This window comes from Meira miltonrushii, assembly GCF_003144205.1.
Source record: "Meira miltonrushii strain MCA 3882 unplaced genomic scaffold FA14scaffold_5, whole genome shotgun sequence".
NCBI lineage: Eukaryota > Fungi > Basidiomycota > Exobasidiomycetes > Exobasidiales > Brachybasidiaceae > Meira > Meira miltonrushii.
Genome location: NW_020289947.1, coordinates 1,080,668 through 1,099,656, shown reverse-complemented (window position 1 = coordinate 1,099,656; position 18,989 = coordinate 1,080,668). Strand labels below are relative to the sequence as shown.

Here is an 18,989-nt window from a genome sequence, read left to right as displayed (position 1 = left end):
TTTTTGCACAGACCATAGAGAAAGCCGCGCAACGCATGCATTTTGGGTGTTGTTGTCGGAAGATTGCATTCATTACCACTTCTCATACAATCATCCTACACAAAGATGGCCATCGAACAAGGTGGACAGCTCAAAGCTGCAGAAGACGCAATCAAAGCAGGCAAAAATGCAGAAGGAGAAAGAATATTGAAACAAATTTTAGAGGTGAAAAGCAATGACGGTACCAGCAATGAAGGAACCTCTTCCGCTGATGAAGATAGCTTACGACAAAGAGAGCTGGCCTTAACAAGACTTGGTCAACTGTATCGTGATGAAAAGGATGCAAATAAGCTGGCTGAAGCCGTTCGTTCTTCTCGAGCACTCATGGCTTCCATCGCTAAAGCAAAGACGGCTAAATTGATCCGTACATTGATCGACTATTTTGGTGATATTCCAAATTCTAGCGATACACAAATTGCAGTAACAAAGGAAAATATCGAATGGGCACGAGGGGAGAAGCGGGTATTCTTACGTCAAAACTTGGAAACTCGTTTGATCGGGCTATACTTCGAAACCCGTGCTTATCGGGAAGCATTACCCTTGATCGATTCTCTCTTGAAAGAATTGAAGAGGCTCGATGACAAGATGATCTTAACAGAGGTGCACTTACTCGAAAGCCGTGTAAATCATGCAATCTCAAATTTCCCCAAAGCAAAAGCGTCCCTGACATCCGCACGTACAGCAGCCAATGCGATCTATTGTCCACCTCTCTTGCAAGCCCAGTTGGATATGCAAAGTGGTGTTTTGCATGCTGAGGATAAAGATTACACAACAGCATACTCGTACTTCTTCGAAACACTGGAAGGGCTGGCATCGCAGGATGATTCAAGAGCGCCACTAGCACTGAAATACATGCTTATGTGCAAGATCATGCTCAACCTTCCTGATGATATCAACGCAATCATAGAAGGCAAGCTTGCTCAGAGGTACGCAGGACGAGATATTGATGCAATGAAAGCAGTCGCAAAAGCACACGAAGACCGAAGTTTGGAACAATTTGAAAAAGCATTGAAAGAATACAAGGGGGAACTATCAAATGATGCCATCATTCGCAACCATTTGGCAGCTCTTTACGATACTTTGTTGGAGCAAAACTTATTGCGAATTATTGAACCATACAGTCGAGTAGAGATGAGTTATGTCGCCAAACAGGTTCGACAACCTGTCCGTGAGGTGGAGCAAAAGCTAAGTCAAATGATCTTGGATAAGAATTTGCATGGTATTTTGGATCAAGGAAATGGTTGTTTGGTTGTATTCGATGAGCCGGAAGAAGATGTGAGTGTGTGGGATCATGTGTGCTTACGAAGGAAGGTAACTGACACAATATTTCTCTTTCCCATTGACAGAAAATGTATGAAGATACGCTTGATACGATCAAGCATGTGTCGAATGTAGTCGATTCTCTAGCTGCAAAGGCAAAACGTCTTTCGTAGGAACTGTTTATCGTTCAAACAATCTCAATGAATGTACGATTGAAAACAACCTCTTTGACTCTTTGATAGCTGAACCGATTCAGCAAGATCTGTCTCACGTAAAGCCGCCCTAGCCTTGACCGCCGTATCGACTGTATGTGAGGAATTGAGTGTAAGTTGTGCTTCTCAATGCATACACCCTCTTTGCTGTCCAACCTTGTACCCAAAACCAGCATTCATCACCATCCAGAGTCCATCTGACAGACATTGGTTGTCTGTTCTGCATATGTGACATACAGAATGTATGATAAATGCGCACCCAAGAGAGGTCCTCGCAGGAACCCAACAACAGGGTCCAAAGAACTGATGCAAAATATAACATTACTCAACGTTGTACTTGCTATCAATGTACTTTATGGCATACATCCCGCCTTGATCAAACTTGCTGATGATCACACTCGCTCATGATCACACTTGCTCGCGGTCACACTTGCTCATGATCGTGTCATAGACATCCGATCCCTTAACTTAATTCTCACAACGCACTCATTTTGCCCATCTTTTGATGGGCGACAGCATGACTACATCTCATTAGCAAACATTAAGTATCTTTCCACAACCACCACGACCACCATCTTCCTCACCATTGTCATTCTTCTTCTGATCATCGTCGTCATCGTCCTCTTCATCGTCATCTTCATCGTTATCGTTATCGTCATCGTCATCGTCATCATCATCGTCCTCTTCATCGTTCTCTTCATCGTCATGCTATCGGCCGTGCTTTTGTTGTAATGATTGAAGGGCCTACAGTGGAGAGGTGGTGGTGGTGGGTGTTGAAGCAAAACGTAAGAGGAGAATTGGTAGGTGTAAGAGGTGGTGGATGTGGAAGCAGAACGTAAGAGGAAATTTGGTGAGTGTAAGGAAGAATGAATGTGGGAGGGGTGGGGGGGGTTCTCAACTTTCAAAAAAGGCCTCCTTTTAAATGTTTGTAGTCAGACGAAAAAGCTTGTACATTGTTATGCAGTTTCATGAAAATGCACTACTGGTGCTATCCTGATATCAAAGTAGATGTTTCAAATCAGGTCCAACGGACGGTACATCAAATCCAACGGACGGTGCATGTTGTTCAACGGATGGTAGATCAGGTTCAACCGACGGCATATAAGGATCAATGGATCTGACAAGCTGTAAATGACGAGGTATACTTGTAACTAAAAATAGCATCCACCGCCGTCGGAAGTCCATCTGACAGTCTTTGATGATCTACTCTGCATACGTGATATACACAATGGAAAGGGCAAAAATAATTTGTTGAACTCTATGGACGGGTAAAGGATAGTTCAAAAGTCAATTCTACAGTCCAATGTGTAAATGATATGTTGCGCGTACTCCTCATCTGATAGATCTGACCCAATGGATTGGCTTCGATATCTCACTACTATAAGAATCGCTTGCTGATTTCGATTTTGTTGTGATCACATCTGCTAGAATATGGTCGCATTAATTATGGAAAGAAGCGATGTTCACCCTTTGTATAAATACTTCACTTCCCCTTTTCAAATTCATCCCACAACCACCACCCACTTTCACACGCAGCTCTTCGCAAAAATGCGCCCATCTGACTAGGTTCTAAGCATCGATTTTTTCCTTGACTGGATGAAAGCATCATACAACAAGCTCGACAGATGGTGAAGGGCAAGGGTCTTTCACTCTTTCCCCTTTTCTACTCACACGCTTCTCCCCTCTTAAAAGTCGCCTATCCGACTCCGTTCCTTAAACTTGATACTCCTGAATCTGGGCGAGTGATTTCCCATGGATGGACGGAAGTATCTTGTAAAAAGGTTCGACAGATGGTGGAGGGTTCTCCTTTGTGAGATGCTAGATAGATGTTCCTTGCCCCTTCTTTCCCACATAATACAGCTACATCGACATAGATACGGAAATGGAGCGCCTTCTTTCGTCAAGTTGACCGATGCTGTCATGGACAACACCCATCACCTTTACGCCTCGTTCACACACTTTCACCAAATTCGGCAATGAAAGCTTATCGGTAAATAAGATTCTAGGTTATTCAATAAATGGTATAATGTACAATGTTTCTTTCTCGCCCTCTACAAGCTCTCCAACACTTTTTGTACAAAAGCATTCTCGCCGCAACGCTCACGATATTCAGCAACAAGAGATGAAAGAGATTCGGCCTCCGTACCATCCGAACGCATTCTCTTGTTGGAAGCGAAAGCACGCATGAACTCTTCAATAATCTTCATACCCTCTTCCGTTGTTTTCGCATCCACGGTGAGCAGTGGAGAGATCTCCCCGTCAACGTCTTCCATTTCTTCTGCTTTACGTTTGGCCAACTTGATCACACTGGGAGGGAACCCGGCCAATTCAGCTACATGAATACCGTAACTGCGATCACAGATTCCCGGCTCCACTTTGTATAGCAGTGTGATCTCGCTTTCCTTCTCTAATGCTTGCGAGTCGTGACGTGGTTCAACATGGACCTTACAGTGTAGGTTTTGCACATGTTTAATTTGGTCTGCCAATGCGACAATCTCAGCAAAATGACTTGCAAACAGACATTTGCTGCGAATTTTTGAAGCGATGAACTCTGAAATACTCCATGCCAAACCAAAACCATCATACGTTGATGTTCCACGACCGAGTTCATCGATGATGATTAGGGAATCACGTGTTGCCAATCGCAGGATCGTAGAAGTTTCCAGCATTTCAGCCATAAACGTTGATACACCTTTTGTTTGATTATCACCTGCTCCAACACGAGCAAGGATCGCATCAAATACCGGAACTTTTGCACCTGGAGCACATGGAACAAAACAACCTGCTTGACTCATCAAAGCGATGATTCCGATCGATCGAATGTATGTACTCTTTCCTCCCATGTTAGGACCTGTGATCACCAAGAATTCGCTCTCGTCGGGGACCATTTCGGCGTCATTTGGAATGAAGTTGAGATCGTCTTGCACTTCGAGGCACGGATGACGTGCCTCTTTGACGATCATAGGTGCGTTCTTGCCCATTTCGAAGATCTGGGGTCGAACATAAGGTATAGGTGCATGTGATGAAACGAATGCAAAGCTGACAATCACGTCCAAATTCGCAATGATCGCATTGAACTGTTCAAGCGGTGGACAATAGCCAGCGGCAATCTTGATGACCTGCTTTACCAAACCACTTTGATGGGTTGAATACTTGTTTTGCAGATCAATATGATCCACTGAAAGATCCTTCGCTTGACGTGTCGTGAACCAGACACCGGCTTTTGTCGTTCCAAGCTCGATATATTTGCTTGACTTCTCCTTCAAGGCTTTGCTGTCATTTCTGGTCACACGGAAGCAATAGCCATGCTGTTGAGAGTCTTCTAGTTTGACTTTCTTCTCGTCCATCTTCAAATCGCGCTTTACCTTGTTGTACTCTTCGTGCAGGTTTTCGATAGTTTGATCGATCGAGTCACGGATATTTCTGAGACGATCATCAAAATCCGGCTTGATCACAAAACGATGACGATCCAATTCGGCCAAATCGATCGTAGTTTCAACCATCTCAACGAGTTTGGCAAGAAGTTTACTTGACCGTTGTAATGGTTCAATAAAGGTGGATTGTATCAGCTTCTCACCTTCGATTACTCCGAAACCCTGCACTTGGGACAAGGTATCAATCAGACCGTCTAAACGGAGCACTGCTTGATAAGCGTTTACCACATCTTCCAAAGTGGCAACGCCTTTTTGGAATCTCTTGCTGTTTCGCTGCAAGTCAGGCATAAAACGTAGGAAATCGTTTTGCAGATTCTCACGAGATGCCGAATCCTCAACGAATGTCTCGACAAGGGTATGTCGATTTTGAATCTCGTGCACATTGACTAAAGGTTGTTTGAGCCATTGGGCTAGCAATCTTTGTCCTTGTGGTGTTTTGCAACGATTCAATAAACCGTATAGGCTTGCATTTTTGCTTGCCCCAGTCTGTCCAGGGTCATTGAAGACACCCATCGCACGCAGGGCAGGATGATCTACACGCAAGAATTGTGCTAGATCATGAGTGTAAATGTTGTATTGACCAAAGTTTGTATCATCGTTGAGCAAACTCAAAAAGCTAAGCAAAGCCTGCATTGATCCCATGGCGATCTTGAGATTGAGCTCAGGGATTTGCTCGCTCTGTAAGTCCTCTTTGAGCAGCCGGGTCACATCTTGCTCGATCGCTTTCGGTTGGAAGTCACTCCGTTTGCATTGAGTCAGAACACAACCAGCACGGTTGATGACAGTCTTGAGTTTATTGATATCAAAATCTGTGCAAGACTCATCTGCGGGAATCAGACACTCTTTTGCACCGATTTGAATCAAAAGCGATTCCGTATTGGCAAACAAGTCATTCTCGGCATACTCTGCCACACCCAATTGACGATTGGATGCATCGGCAAAAGCAGCTCCAACAGTTTTGACTCCATCCTGTACACGTGTACGCAATGCAACGACGATCGGAGATGTGTCCAAATCTGCGTCAGCAAAGAGGAGGTCCTCTAATTGTTGAAGATTGCCTGGCGATGCAAATTTTTCTATTTGCCAAGAATGTTTCTTTGATGTTCCACCTGACCAAATTTCGACCTTTAGTTGCTTTGCTGTAAGTGCTTCTCGCAGGAAGGCTCTTGCCATGCTTATATTCAATGTCACCGATGGCAAAGTCTCCTTGCCACGACCGAGTTGCTTCAATACAGACAAAGTCTTGTATGCAATCTTTGCCACCTTTGTTGCATCATCGCCATGTGCAGTGTAGAATTCCCCACGATCGAATAAGCGTACTGTATCGTCTGATTTTGGTTCCATCTTACGAAACCAAGTGATAAACCTTGTTTCATCTTGAGAATCAACACCTAAGTCTAGCTTATCAGATGTACTGCCAGAGCCACCACCATTACCGCCACCATACATAAGATCGGAAGCCATTTTGGAAGCTTTTTGTGGTTGAGAAGGAAAGAGGAAGAGGCGTGAAACACGAATGTATGCATGCATACGCACATTTACGCGTACTTTGAATAGAACAACACTTCTTCTTTCATTCACGCGTAAGACGTGTTCACTTGGGACAAAACAACCTGCCTGACTAATCAAAGCGATCGATCGGATGTATGCACCTGTCATCACCAAGAATTCGCTCTCGTCGGGTACCATTTCAGCGTCCTTGGGAATGAAGTTGAGATTATCTTATTCTTTCAATGCTTTTTCAAATTGTTCCAAATTTCGATCTTCATGAGCTTTTGCGACTGCTTTCATTGCATCGATATCCCGTCCTGCGTACCTCTGAGCAAGCTTGCCTTCTATGATTGCGTTGATATCATCCGGAAGATTGAGCATGATCTTGCACATCAGCATGTATTTCAGTGCTAGTGGTGCTCTTGAATCATCCTGCGATGCCAGTCCTTCTAGTGTTTCGAAGAAGTACGAGTATGCTGTTGTGTAATCTTTATCCTCAGCATGCAAAACACCACTTTGCATGTCCAACTGGGCTTGCAAGAGGGGTGGACAATAGATCGCATTGGCTGCTGTGCGTGCGGATGTCAGTGACGCTTTCCCTTCAGGAAGATTTTGAGATTGCATGATTCACCTTGCTTTCGAGGAAATGCACCTTTGTCAAGATCATCTCGTCATCGAGCCTCTTCAATTCTTTCATGAGGGACCCGATCAAGGGTAATGCTTCCCGATAAGCACGGGTTTCGAAGTATAGCCCGATCAAACGAGTTTCCAAATTTTGACGTAAGAGCACCCGCTTCCCCCTCGTGCCCAAACAATATTCTTCCTTGTTACTGCAATCTGTGTATCTCTAGAATTTGGAATACCAATGTACGGATCAATTTAGCCGTCTTTGCTTTAGCGATGGAAGCCATGTGTGTTTTGAGAAGTGTGGTTGAGAGGGGCGAACCGCTTCAGCCAACTTATTTGCAGACTTTTCGTCGCAATTCAATCAACCAAGTCTTATTAAAGCTAGCTCTCTTTGTCGTAAATTATCTACATCAGCGGATGACGACCATAAGGTACGGTACACCATGTGCACAAAGTTCGATGGCAAGATCGAAAGGCAAAAGAAATCGGAAGGCAAACGATGATACCTGGGAGCCGGGAGAATACTTAGGAATTGCCAATATCTCATTGACCAATATCTGACAAGAATTGGCGTGAAGAAGAAAACGAGTAATCGAAATCCAAGCTTGCAAAGCAGGAGTAGTCCAAACTTCCTCCCCTTGACATTGGGGAAAAGTGATTAAGATGAGCGGGAGGAAGTGTTGCAGGAAGAAGCGGAACCCTCGTCCGGCAACGAGCAAGACTTCTCAAAGGAAGCCTCCCCTGTCAACTCAAACCATTCGAAAAAACAATATCTAAAAATTTCTTGTTTTCATCTTACTTTCTCCTTGCATTTTCATGGCTGATCGTCCTCACATACCCATGCTTTGATATTAATCGAATCAAATCGGAGAATATATTTGAAGCCAGATATGAATGAGCGACTACAATACTTGACGATCAATGCATGACCAGCATGAATAAGAAGAATAAGTCGAAGTGAATGAAAGCAGTAGAAAGAGCAGTCGAATGATTGAGTTCGAGAAAGTTTTCTACTGTAGTCGTGCAAACAAACAAGCAACAAGTCAGCTTAACGATAATATGATTAGCTACTGTTGAACACTCACTGTCCGTTGAAGACGTGCTATGATGGGCTTGAATGTAAGCGAATCTGATAATGATGATCGAATTGGATCGATAAGATTGAGTTCTCCACTCAAGATAAAGCCTTGGCAGTTGAAACGGAAAGCATGCATTCCAGGGCGATTATCATCTTTCCATTCAATGTTTCTTCTTAGGTTTTTTGTTGCTGGGTGAATTGATTTTCTTAGGATCTGGATTGAATGATTCCATCCATAACAGATATTTCTTTCCCTTTTTCGCGGGTGTAGAACCATCATCATCGTCCCTCTTACGGATCATCTGCTTTACCATTCCTGCTTTATTTGGTGGAACTGCCGATGAAGCAACAAGTACCAAGACGGAGAGCAACAAAAGTAGGTGCACATAAATCTTCAACATTGTAAGGATTGTGGTTTTGCTGTACGTAAGTTGAATATACTCTTGAATATAGACGGAAGAAAGGATGGAGTGAGTAATGGAGTGAACAAACAAATGAATTCTGACAAAGTCTGCTATTTTATACATTTCTGACTTTTTTTCGTTTGCCAACGAATGATTGCGCCCACGACAAATGAGTGTTAAACTGATCAAATGCTGTCAAGGTCACAAAAATTGCACTTTGTTCATATCACTGATATGGTGCCTGCCAAGTTCTCAAATGAAATTCAGCAAGATAAAACGAATTACTCAGAAAGTCTCGGAGCCGCTTTGAATGTTAAAAAAGTGCAAAGGCCACTTTTATTATCCTCCTCTTGATTTCTGCCAGACGTCGTTTTCCGAAATGAATCGTAGTTTGAAAAAGAGTGAAGAAAAGAAAGTTCGTCAATCAGCCCCGGTGCAAACAATGGAACGAATTATTTATTCATCATCTGATTGATTGCCGTCAGGGGCACAATGTCTAAAAAAGTACATTCATTAATTAGTATTCTGAAGAATCACTTTTTGCACAACGCCTTTGCCAACCCTTTGTAATTCTTCAATGATTGCTGTGCGATTCAAAGTGACCTCTTTTGCGGTTCCACTTCCAACGACAGAAGAAGGTATGGAATTGAAGCCCAGACCAACTCGAAACGCCCTTTGTTTTTGGGATAAAGTTGGATTGAACATTCCGCCAACCAAGCAGCCACCAAAACGATCGTAATATAATCGTAAACTGTCCAAATAAAGTGATTCGATCAAATGAACAAATTCACTTCCACTGTCCAAATTAGCCAAGAACCCTTGTTGTTGTTGACTCAGATCGACAAAGTTACGATACATACTTGTTTTTTGTCCTTGTCTACGCTCAGATGCTTCCAACGCTTTTGCATCAAAGCCAAGACTGTCAATATACCGTGTTACGGCCACCGGTTCTAATTCTATGACAAAGTCAAAATGACTCAGATCAGGCACAAACACCGCTTTAACATTAATTTGCGGAAGGTATGAACCCGATTCCAATAATCCACATGCAGCCTTTGCTAATCGTTGAAGTGCATCTGCTGACCCGGCAGAGGGTGAATTACGTGCCCATTGTACACCTTTTGGTTCTTCTTCAGTGGCGATGAACCAGGCAAGGTGATGCATACCCGCGTCCATTCGACGAAGTTGTCCGAAATTGGCCTGAATGGAGCGGTGAATGCTTGATTCCATATTGGAAGAGGGCGTTGCAGAAGTAGCTGCCGTCATAGGCACAGCAAGAGGCGTTTCTTGCCAATTCCAATCTGCCAACTTGCGCAACGTTTGCAAGAATCCAAGATGACCTAAGCCAGGAGCAGAACTTGCCTCGATGTACACACTTGCAACGAGAAGCTCAATCAACTCCTCCGCCAAATGATTCCCGAACAACTGTCCATTGACCCACCTTTTCGTCAATCGAACGGCATCGCTGATGGAAGGGAAACGAGAAACGAGTGCGGACATATGATTGTGATGTCGAATAGCATTCGTGAATCTGACGTGGTACCGGTCCAACGCGGCCTTTGCTTGGGATTGCATGAATGGAGACTCGTCCTTATCGCCGATAATTCGTTCCAACAATGTCTCTTCACGAACATGATGTATCCTTCCTCGGAATGCGAATCCAGAAGCCAGAACAACTTCCAATGCTACTTTGTCCCATAGCTTGTTATCATCGGCATCATGATCGAAAACGATGTTCGTGCGACTTCCTCCAGGTAAGATCTCCAGCAACTTTCCACTGATTGATTCAAAAAATGCCATCTTCATCGCTTGCACAGCCGGTAAATCGTCTGGCCATTGTCCGGAAGATTCAAACGTCATGACAAAGTCCAGCGTTGGCAGATAGGATGCGCTCATAGAGGGATGGCCATGGATGTTAGCAGCACCGGGTACCATTGCACTTGTTGAGCGAAGTCCTGCATCGGTCGGCACGACGCTAATCAGGGAGAGTGGCAGATCTTTCAACTCTCTCAACTGCTTGGCTAGTTGATCGAATGCGGTGATGGCAGGTTGAAAGCCTTGTTCGGTAGGTGAGTTGAGGTACGCTCGAGCAGCAAGCGTTTCGTCTGGACTGCACAGATTCTCAAAAGCTGTAGAATGAAAGTCATCATCCTTGACTGTTGCACCAATGTGTCTCCCTATCACATACTGGGAGATACGACGAGGAATCGTAAGCTTCTGTGCTTGCCCTTTAACATTCCAAACAACACTTTCCACGATCCTGCCATCGCGAAATCGTCGGAGTTCTGACAGATCACCCCAAAATGCCTTGAACTCTTCAACGGCCTGAGTTTGCTCGGGACGTGGGCCATGATCTACCAACCTGAATGCTTGCGATACATCCAGATTGACCCCGACCTCAACAGTGGTTTCGGTAACACGACTTGAAGAGAGTGACCAAGATTGAACATTAGCTCCGAACACAGTCATCATTGTGTGCCGATTTGTGAGACCTTTTGCCAGCGTGTTCGACAATTGTTCAATCGCGCATGACAATGGCGATCCCAAATCTGCTTTGTCTTTTGCTGTTGCTTTGTATCCGTCCAAAGTCACATTCAACACATCATCAAAAGCAAAGGATGGTTTTGATCTATCAAGCAGGAACACTTCCTCAAATCGATCCTGATCGGCAGTATTCAGTAGTGAAAATGTTGCTTTTGCTTCACTCTGTAGATAGCTGATCGACCCTTCAGAAATATTAGCCAGCAAATTAATGCTTCCCGTCGGGTCGACCAAGACGTGTGAGAAATGTATTGAAAAGTCTTCCCCTGCAATCTTGTCTCTTCGTGAAATGATCTCATCGCTTCCTTTCATGAATACTGGGTGGGCTTTGAAATCGTGATGGGCCAAGAAATCAATCACTCCCTTGAACAGTTGATAGCTACTGAATTGGTGTGATAATCGTGAAACGGAAGCAGATGATGATGCATGTTGGGTTCTGTCGGGCCCGTTCAACAGATGGGCCAAGATCATTGTCAGTATAAATCGAACACTCGTACTGCCAAATGCCACCCTTCTTCCTTGTTCAGCGCTGGCCTTTCCCTTCAATTCCGCCTTACTCGGGCCACTGCCAAAAGCTCTTTGTGTGGCCCATGTCTTCAGCAACATTGATGCATTACCGAATTCCTTGCATGATGCCATAGTTGCATTGAGATAGATGAGGTGTTGCATATAAAGTTGATCAGCTAGAATGGCTGAGTTGTAGTGTGGCGTTGCAGGCTGTTCTTCTGTATCTTTCTCAATCCTGACACCATTTCGTGATGGTGCCAAACGGGCTGGTGCAAAAAGGTCATGCTCGTGTGCTAAATGAATCTTTATGCTTGCCTTTGATTTCGAAAAGTCACTCTGAGAGCCATCTCGCTTTGATTTGATTAGCAGGTAAGGCCTTCTGACATCTTCCTCAGTGGAAGCGAATGAAACATCAAAGCTGAGAGTTTCATCCGTCGATAGTGCTGCAGCGATTGTGGCAAGATAGAAAGCACGTTTGTAAAAGTATCGCAAATTCATATGATCTTTCTCTTGAAACAAGTGCGATGGCATCGTCAAGACCAAATCTACGTCAACGCCTTCCGGTCTGAGTGCAGCTGTTCTGAGCACCCAACTTCCGGCTACTTGCACCTTTGAAGGCTTCTCAAAGCCGAATTTCAGAGGAGAATCTGCTTTTGGTGCAGGGTCTGGGAAGGGGATCTTAACTTTTGCTTTGTATAGCTTAGATAGCCTTTTGGTTGCATCTGGAAGTGATGCTGCTTCGATCCCGTCCAATGACTCGAGACGAGATTTGATGTGACGCAGTACAAAGTCTAATGCATTGGATTTCTCGTACTTTGGTCGCACTTCCGATAGCATTTCTTCAACTTTGAGTCTGAAGATGTTGCTCTTGAACAGTTCAGTGGTGTTCTTGAGTTGGCTCATTTCATCTCGTGATGGGATGGCATAGAGTGACTTCTGTTTGCCATTTGGTCGAGTTGATGTACTAGCTTCTGCCTCTGCATCCTCTTCTCCAACATCGACAAAGCCGCCTTCCATATCTTCATCAGAGTACATATTGACATCCTCTCCGTCTTCCCCTTCTATATCTGACTCTCCTTCTGATACTGCTTCACCATTCAATGCGGCTGCCATCAGATCTTCACCATCATCAAAGTCGTCATTCTCGCTATCATCTTGAGAAGGTGGTGTTGGTTCTTTTCTTCCTCGTTTCGTTGAATCCGATTTTCTCGAAATGCTGGAATTGTCCTTGGCATTAGAGCTTTCAGTGTTCTTACTTTTCCTCTTTATGCCCGGCATTGTTTCAAGGAAATGATGGTGGACAACTTATGAAGTGAAGAAGGTATTGCATTTTAAGGCACTTGAGAAGCCAATAACTTTTTTGTATATGCACAAGAAATAAAAATTATCCGAATCTTCTTAAAAATTTGGTGGAGCGCTAAAGCACGTGTGTGAGTGAAGAACCGCGTTTGACATCCATCCTTATCATCAATCAATCAAGTTCATGGAGCATATATGATGGCATCTGCGGAGGTGGCTGATCCATCTTCACAGCCATCAGAGTCAGGCATAGCGTCAAGATCAGGCCAGGATACAGCTATGGCCGAGGTAGCCTCTGACATTCCAAGGTCAGGCGATCCTGCTTATCAATGGCTATTCTCTCAATCAGACATGTCAGATACGCCAAGCGTTCTACTAGCAGGGCTGACATACGAACAAGAACGCTTCAATCGATGGAAAGGCGTCCAGCTAATTTTTCGAATAGGTGATTATATGAGACTGGGAAATCATGTCACATGTACTGCATCAATGTTCTTTCAAAGATTCTTTATGCGAAAACAAATGTCAAAAGACGGAACTGCAAGATCACACGATACATTTGCATTCCCCGAAATGGCTCCAACTTGTGTGTTTTTGGCATGCAAAGTTGAAGAAACACATAGAAAGCTACACAGCATTGTTGAAGCCACAATGGCAGTCATGGATAGAACACCAGTTGGAATACAAAGGTGCGAAGCACACATGTATCGTGCAGATACCAACTCTAGAGATTATCAAAGGTGGAGAGATATTGTTCTGCTTCAAGAAGAACGTTTACTGGAAGCTTTGTGCTTTGATTTAATTATTGATCAGCCTCATCCTATCGCTTTGAAGGGGAGTATGCGAATTGGAGTTTCACGGGATATGGCACAACTCACCATTCTGCTGTTAAACACATTTTTGTATGGAGCCGTTTGCCTTTTTTATGATTCTGCAACATTGGCCGCTTGTGCGTTTCTCAAAGCTTGTCAATATACCGGTAAAGATCCGCAATCGTATCTCATCGGGACTCCTTACGCAGAACACAGCTGGAGCGAAGCATTTGATGTGGAATTGGAAGAAGTGGAAGAAGCGATCCCAATCATTGACGAGTATCTTGCTTATCATCAAGAGAAGATTGCTCCGCCACCATCCGCTGCGCAGTCAGCTGCTACCACACCTCTCATCACACAACATTCGTCTATAGGCAAAGAATCAACGAGTGCTACAAAGCAGCCTCGGTTTGCAGAAAGTCCGCTAATCCAAGAGACCAAAGAAGTTTCGCAACCTGTATCGGAAGATGCTGACATCTTTGCATCTACACTTCCACCAGAAAATCAAGAACAAAATCCCGTCGAACAAGAATCCAGAACGGATAGCTTTCGACCGATCAGCAGACACGGATCCAAAACAGGCAGCTTTGGACCTCCTCCGCCGATGTCTAATCCGACAGCAGATGATAGCAATGAGACACCTGCTGTTATGCCAAAGCCAACCTATACGCTACAATCACCCAAAATGAGCATACAATCCACCGATCCGCATCAAGAAGCAGCAGCTGAAAAAGTAGCACACGAACAAGCAAAAATGGAAAAGCAAGAAGCAGATAAAAATACCCAGGGAGAAGATGGCAGTGAAGAAGAAGGGGCTTTGTAAATCACATTTGTATCTTATTTCATCACTCTTTATTTAAGAGAATACTGTACAATAATATTGAATGGCTTTGATCGTAAAAGTACAAAAGAGAGAAAGGATCCTTAGTCATAGTCATCTTCCTCCTCTAAACTGCGCTTAGTTCCTCGTGCAGGCTGTGAAGATGCGGCGTTTGATGTATCGGCCATATCTTCGTCTTTTTGACTGATATCAACGGTATCGTCGACATCATCGTAATCGTCATCCTCTTCCTTTTCCCGTAGCGCAGCATCGTCCTGTTGGATTTGATCATCTTCATCACCCGCTGCATCCTCATCCGATCCATCCTCTGGAGGTGGATTTGGAACGATGGAAAAGTTGACATTTGTCAAACAATGTTGTGCTGGCGGTAATTTCACTCCGTATTTATCTGAAACAGGCGGCAAAGGAACTGCATTTAGCGAAGATGCCAAAGAGAGCAAGGCATCCTTGTTTGGTGCGCTTGTGTGACTAAAATTCATTCGATTCTGGATGGCTAACTGGACATCATCAACTGCGATATTTGAAACACCTGAAGCTGATTTTGAACTGTTTGCATGATCGGCATAAACCAATGCATCCTGTAAAACTTCATGTAGATATCGATTTGCGAATTCCAATAACATCATCAAAGCTGGAGGCTGAACATCTTGCACGCCCATACTTTGCAAGATCAATGCCATCAGTCTAGCATCGCGAGGCACATACGTCAGCCTTGAATTTGAGTCCCTCGTTTCATCGGCATTTGACATGATTGATGCCTTTCTTGATGATGGTCGGCGAGAAGATTGTCGTCTACCAAGCATTCATTTGCTGCATCCAAACTTACATGTACGCCGGCGCAGCGCAATGAAAGGCGCGTTTCCAGTACGGAATTAGAGGACGCCCTAATCTTAGTATATATATAACCTACAAACCAAACTTCACTCCTTCATTCATCGCCACCATCTCCCCCCCATTGCACAATGTCTGCACCAAGAAATGCTCAGTTCTACGAACTTTATCGCAGGACGAGGTAAGCATTTGCTGTCGTATTACTGATGAGGCACATATATCTCATCCCTGTTGTTCTCTCCTCCATATTAGCTTGGGCATGCAATTGACTGATGCTCTTGACGAATTGATTCAATCAGGTCATATCAATCCCGTATTGGCCATGCGAGTATTGACGCAATTTGATCGTACGATTGCTGAAACACTGACAAAGCAAGTCAAAGCAAAAGCAACTTTGAAAGGTCATTTGCATACCTATCGACTTTGTGATGACGTTTGGCAATTCGAAACAAGAGATTCAAAGTTGAAGCTCGATAATGGTGAGATCATAAACGTTGAAAGGGCTCGAATCGTCGCTTGCAAAAAGGAAGATAATGCAAGCTCAAAATGAACCATTCTTAGAGACAATCTTTGGGCGGGAATGCCTTGCCCTTACCATTAGACAGGCACCTGGCTGGAACCGTAGAATGCCTTTCCTCTTTGCTTCATCTCCTTTTCTTGTCGTTGTAAACATTGTACATGCTCTCATCTGTAATTTTATCCTCATTTGTTCGTCAGCTTGTCCGAAGTGGTAAAGAGTTGCAACAACGTAGAAGATCGACAATTCCTCCACTCACGGGAAGAAGTAGCCAGGATTGCGGATGTGTCATTACTGCAATGGGTGAAATGACAGAGACAGACTATCAGAAGGAAACACAGCAGCTTGAATCAATCACAAAACGCTCAATCGAACTCTCGACCAAAAAGTATCAGAACAAAAAATGCATTATAAACAGGAAAATATGCAAAATACAGGAAATAGAAGGCGAATACAAAAAATTGTTCATGAGTGTTCGTTCAATATGAAATCGTTACAAGAGTTCGTAAGAGCATCCAAAGAGTTGCCCTCTTCATGATTGTCGTCAAAATTTTGGGAGCATGCTTACTCCAAGCGAAGGACCCAATCGCTAAATTGTTTGCTACCATCATGTACAAAGACAGCAGGTTCGGATTTGGATGAACCAGGTGTGAAATCATAAGCGGCTTGCTTTTGATCAGCAGTTTCAGGTTCACCGCCTTGAGGTCCAGTGTATCCGATAAAATTAATTTCACCTGATTTACCCGGGGTATAGGTAAAGTATGAGAATGGCGATCCACTATCGTCGGAATAATAGCAATCACTTGCACTCAAGAAATCTGTATCGGCGTACAAACTACGATGAGTTGCGCATTTTGGTGGATTTCCTTTTGTGGCTTTTGCAGGTACGGGACTCAAATGACCATAAAAGACGCCATCCTTTGAAGGAGGGAAATTCTCAAATCCAGGTTGTCGAGTTTCAGTGCAAGCAAGGAAATCAAATTTAGCCAAATCTTTGTTCAAATCAGGGTATGAAGTCAATAAAGGTTCTTTTGCCCATGATTGATCTTCAGATGGAACGTGACCGTTTGTTTCATTTGCGAGATAATAATGTGTTTTGAAAGATGCATATCTTCTTTCGTTTGTTTTTGTGTTTACGAGTGATAGTGTTCCAGTCTTTGTGACTGAGCATTCGAGTGATCCTACAATTCGCTTTTCCAACGGAGTAGGTGAAGCATGAACAGTGGCAGCAGCCAAAAGAGCAGGAATGATCAAGTTTACGATTCCAACCATTATTGATGATGATTTGTGTGAGAATGAAGAAAGACGATTCAGATAGAATGAAGCGGATGGATGATGGGAATGTTTAAACGAGAATGAAGCTGATATATATACCTTCGCTTATTGATTGTTATCGGGGCTCAGACTCCACCTTGTATGCAGAGGCAACCTTTGTTGAATGGAGCCCACGGAGTTGCACCGTTTGCTTGATAGAAATGCAAATGGAAAGTCTAGCCTTTGCGACACGGACGGGCTTCTAATTTGTGTGTGTGTGTGCGGGGAGAGACTATTATTGTAAGCCACACGGTTATTGTGCTTCTTCTCTCTCTCTCCACCCGACGGGATTGAATGACTGCCATGCGTTTTAGCGTGCGGCAAATAAGACTCACCACATGAGACCTTTTGGATGTAGAACTGCCAACAACGGGGCACTTTAATGATAATATTCCAAAGCACGGATCGCTTGGATGTGGACATTGTCTCCTATGAAAAACTAAACAATTCTCCGCCGAAAAGGAGAACAGAACGGACTTGAAAAGAGGATCAACCTTAACCGAGAATCTGCAAAGCACAGCACAGCGTGCGCTACGCGTTGCGGATGGGAAATTTTATGATGAATGAATGTCTTTGATTGACACGGAATTGCGCCAACAAAGACAATAAAGTTTGCTTTTGTTTGTTACACACACATGGATGCATGGATAAACTTCAAGAAGGAGAAAAGCAACGCTTTATGTGACATGAGATCTGTGCCGATAATGAAAAGCAGATAAACTTCTATGACATCATTCGGTAGAAACGTGCGGATTCTATAAACCCTAGATTTGAACGTCTTGGCATTTCGGCGTGTCATAATGGAAGGAACAAAGCTTTCCATCAAATCATCTTCCTTCATGGCGTAACAGATGCCGCGATCCGGACACCGATGACTAGCTCTAACTCTTCTGACTTCCATCTATCGTCGTGACTCCGTTTGATGTCATTCAATGCCGCAAAAGACCATGTTATAAAATACAATTATGAAAACAAGATGTGTGTGTGTGTGTGCAACAACAAAGCAAGCATCAATAATGCCGAACATCCGGAATCGGATCTGCTCGAACAGTATTGAGATCTTGTGCTTTGTCGATTTCTGTATCTATATCTCCAATCATTGATCTGTGTATGAAAGAGAAAGTGTCAGCATATATCCGGCATCCAGATTCAGAAAACATAAAAATACTCACATAGCATCCCCTCTGACAAGATACAAACCCAATGGAACTTCTTCAACCGGTGCATCTGCACTGAATATTCTCTCCACACATCCGCTCAAAATCACACTTCCCACTCCATCCACACCTATCAGCTTTCCGATGATCACTCTTCCATCTTGTGTTAGGGTGAGAACTTGTTGATCTAGATATGCATGAAGGGCTGACATTATGCTGAAGGTGTATTGCAGACAACGATCATAGCAGATTAGTCACCTTTTTGATTTCACCAGAGAAGTTGATCCGATCTATCGCGATGATGATGACGGTTTTCTTGACCTATCAAAGCCTCTTTGCACTTCCTTCTCGCCTCCCAAATGCTTGTATGTTTTTTTAAAGATGGAGCATGAATTGTGTGTGATTGTGGTTGCTAATTATCATCTGGATGTATACGATCTTCTCAACTTTTAAACTTTTTCTTTCCTTGATTGTCTGTGCGCAAAGGTGGTGCGTCAGGAACACACTCACGCTCGTGACTTTGAATAGGGCGCGTTGTCATATGGCGCCCCCCAGGAAAGACAGAAAAGGCGTTTTAGTGCAAGAAGATCCAGCCGTACAGCTTGCACATCTTCAACTCAAAACT

At 43.8% G+C, this 18,989-nt stretch overlaps 9 protein-coding genes across 9 annotated transcripts; 2 read left to right on the top strand and 7 right to left on the bottom strand.

The window, feature by feature from the left end:
* Window positions 1-16: 16 nt before the first annotated feature.
* FA14DRAFT_162488 (putative 26S proteasome non-atpase regulatory subunit Rpn6) lies at window positions 17-1,493 on the top strand. The gene has a single exon (XM_025499635.1). It carries the CDS (start codon window positions 106-108, stop codon window positions 1,432-1,434), a length of 1,329 nt encoding a protein of 442 aa, XP_025352630.1. The 5' UTR covers window positions 17-105; the 3' UTR covers window positions 1,435-1,493.
* FA14DRAFT_87398 (uncharacterized protein) lies at window positions 1,490-1,933 on the bottom strand. The gene has a single exon (XM_025503014.1). The coding sequence runs from the start codon at window positions 1,831-1,833 to the stop codon at window positions 1,582-1,584; it is 252 nt and encodes an 83-aa protein (XP_025352629.1). The 5' UTR covers window positions 1,834-1,933; the 3' UTR covers window positions 1,490-1,581.
* Window positions 1,934-2,042: 109 nt separating this feature from the next.
* Window positions 2,043-2,696, bottom strand: FA14DRAFT_175148 (uncharacterized protein; the record flags this gene model as incomplete). Its single annotated transcript, XM_025500578.1, has 2 exons — window positions 2,043-2,219; window positions 2,550-2,696. The coding sequence occupies 2 exons, from the start codon at window positions 2,694-2,696 to the stop codon at window positions 2,043-2,045; spliced, it is 324 nt and encodes a 107-aa protein (XP_025352628.1).
* Window positions 2,697-3,505: 809 nt separating this feature from the next.
* Window positions 3,506-6,424, bottom strand: FA14DRAFT_162486 (putative DNA mismatch repair protein MSH2). The gene has a single exon (XM_025499634.1). It carries the CDS (start codon window positions 6,407-6,409, stop codon window positions 3,563-3,565), a length of 2,847 nt encoding a protein of 948 aa, XP_025352627.1. The 5' UTR covers window positions 6,410-6,424; the 3' UTR covers window positions 3,506-3,562.
* A 188-nt stretch (window positions 6,425-6,612) lies between these two features.
* On the bottom strand, window positions 6,613-7,028 carry FA14DRAFT_162485 (uncharacterized protein). Its single transcript, XM_025499633.1, has one exon. It carries the CDS (start codon window positions 6,956-6,958, stop codon window positions 6,668-6,670), a length of 291 nt encoding a protein of 96 aa, XP_025352626.1. The 5' UTR covers window positions 6,959-7,028; the 3' UTR covers window positions 6,613-6,667.
* A 2,030-nt stretch (window positions 7,029-9,058) lies between these two features.
* Window positions 9,059-15,024, bottom strand: FA14DRAFT_127303 (Nrap-domain-containing protein; the record flags this gene model as incomplete). Its single annotated transcript, XM_025496791.1, has 3 exons — window positions 9,059-12,669; window positions 12,718-12,820; window positions 14,752-15,024. The coding sequence occupies 3 exons, from the start codon at window positions 15,022-15,024 to the stop codon at window positions 9,059-9,061; spliced, it is 3,987 nt and encodes a 1,328-aa protein (XP_025352625.1).
* A 483-nt stretch (window positions 15,025-15,507) lies between these two features.
* On the top strand, window positions 15,508-16,069 carry FA14DRAFT_169121 (transcription initiation factor IIA, gamma subunit; the record flags this gene model as incomplete). The annotated part of the gene is made up of 2 exons (XM_025500186.1): window positions 15,508-15,557; window positions 15,629-16,069. The coding sequence occupies 2 exons, from the start codon at window positions 15,508-15,510 to the stop codon at window positions 15,924-15,926; spliced, it is 348 nt and encodes a 115-aa protein (XP_025352624.1). The 3' UTR covers window positions 15,927-16,069.
* A 210-nt stretch (window positions 16,070-16,279) lies between these two features.
* On the bottom strand, window positions 16,280-17,519 carry FA14DRAFT_162483 (uncharacterized protein). The gene has a single exon (XM_025499632.1). It carries the CDS (start codon window positions 17,163-17,165, stop codon window positions 16,458-16,460), a length of 708 nt encoding a protein of 235 aa, XP_025352623.1. The 5' UTR covers window positions 17,166-17,519; the 3' UTR covers window positions 16,280-16,457.
* A 698-nt stretch (window positions 17,520-18,217) lies between these two features.
* FA14DRAFT_127389 (uncharacterized protein) lies at window positions 18,218-18,576 on the bottom strand (the record flags this gene model as incomplete). Its single annotated transcript, XM_025496795.1, has 2 exons — window positions 18,218-18,311; window positions 18,380-18,576. The coding sequence occupies 2 exons, from the start codon at window positions 18,574-18,576 to the stop codon at window positions 18,218-18,220; spliced, it is 291 nt and encodes a 96-aa protein (XP_025352622.1).
* Window positions 18,577-18,989: the final 413 nt, after the last annotated feature.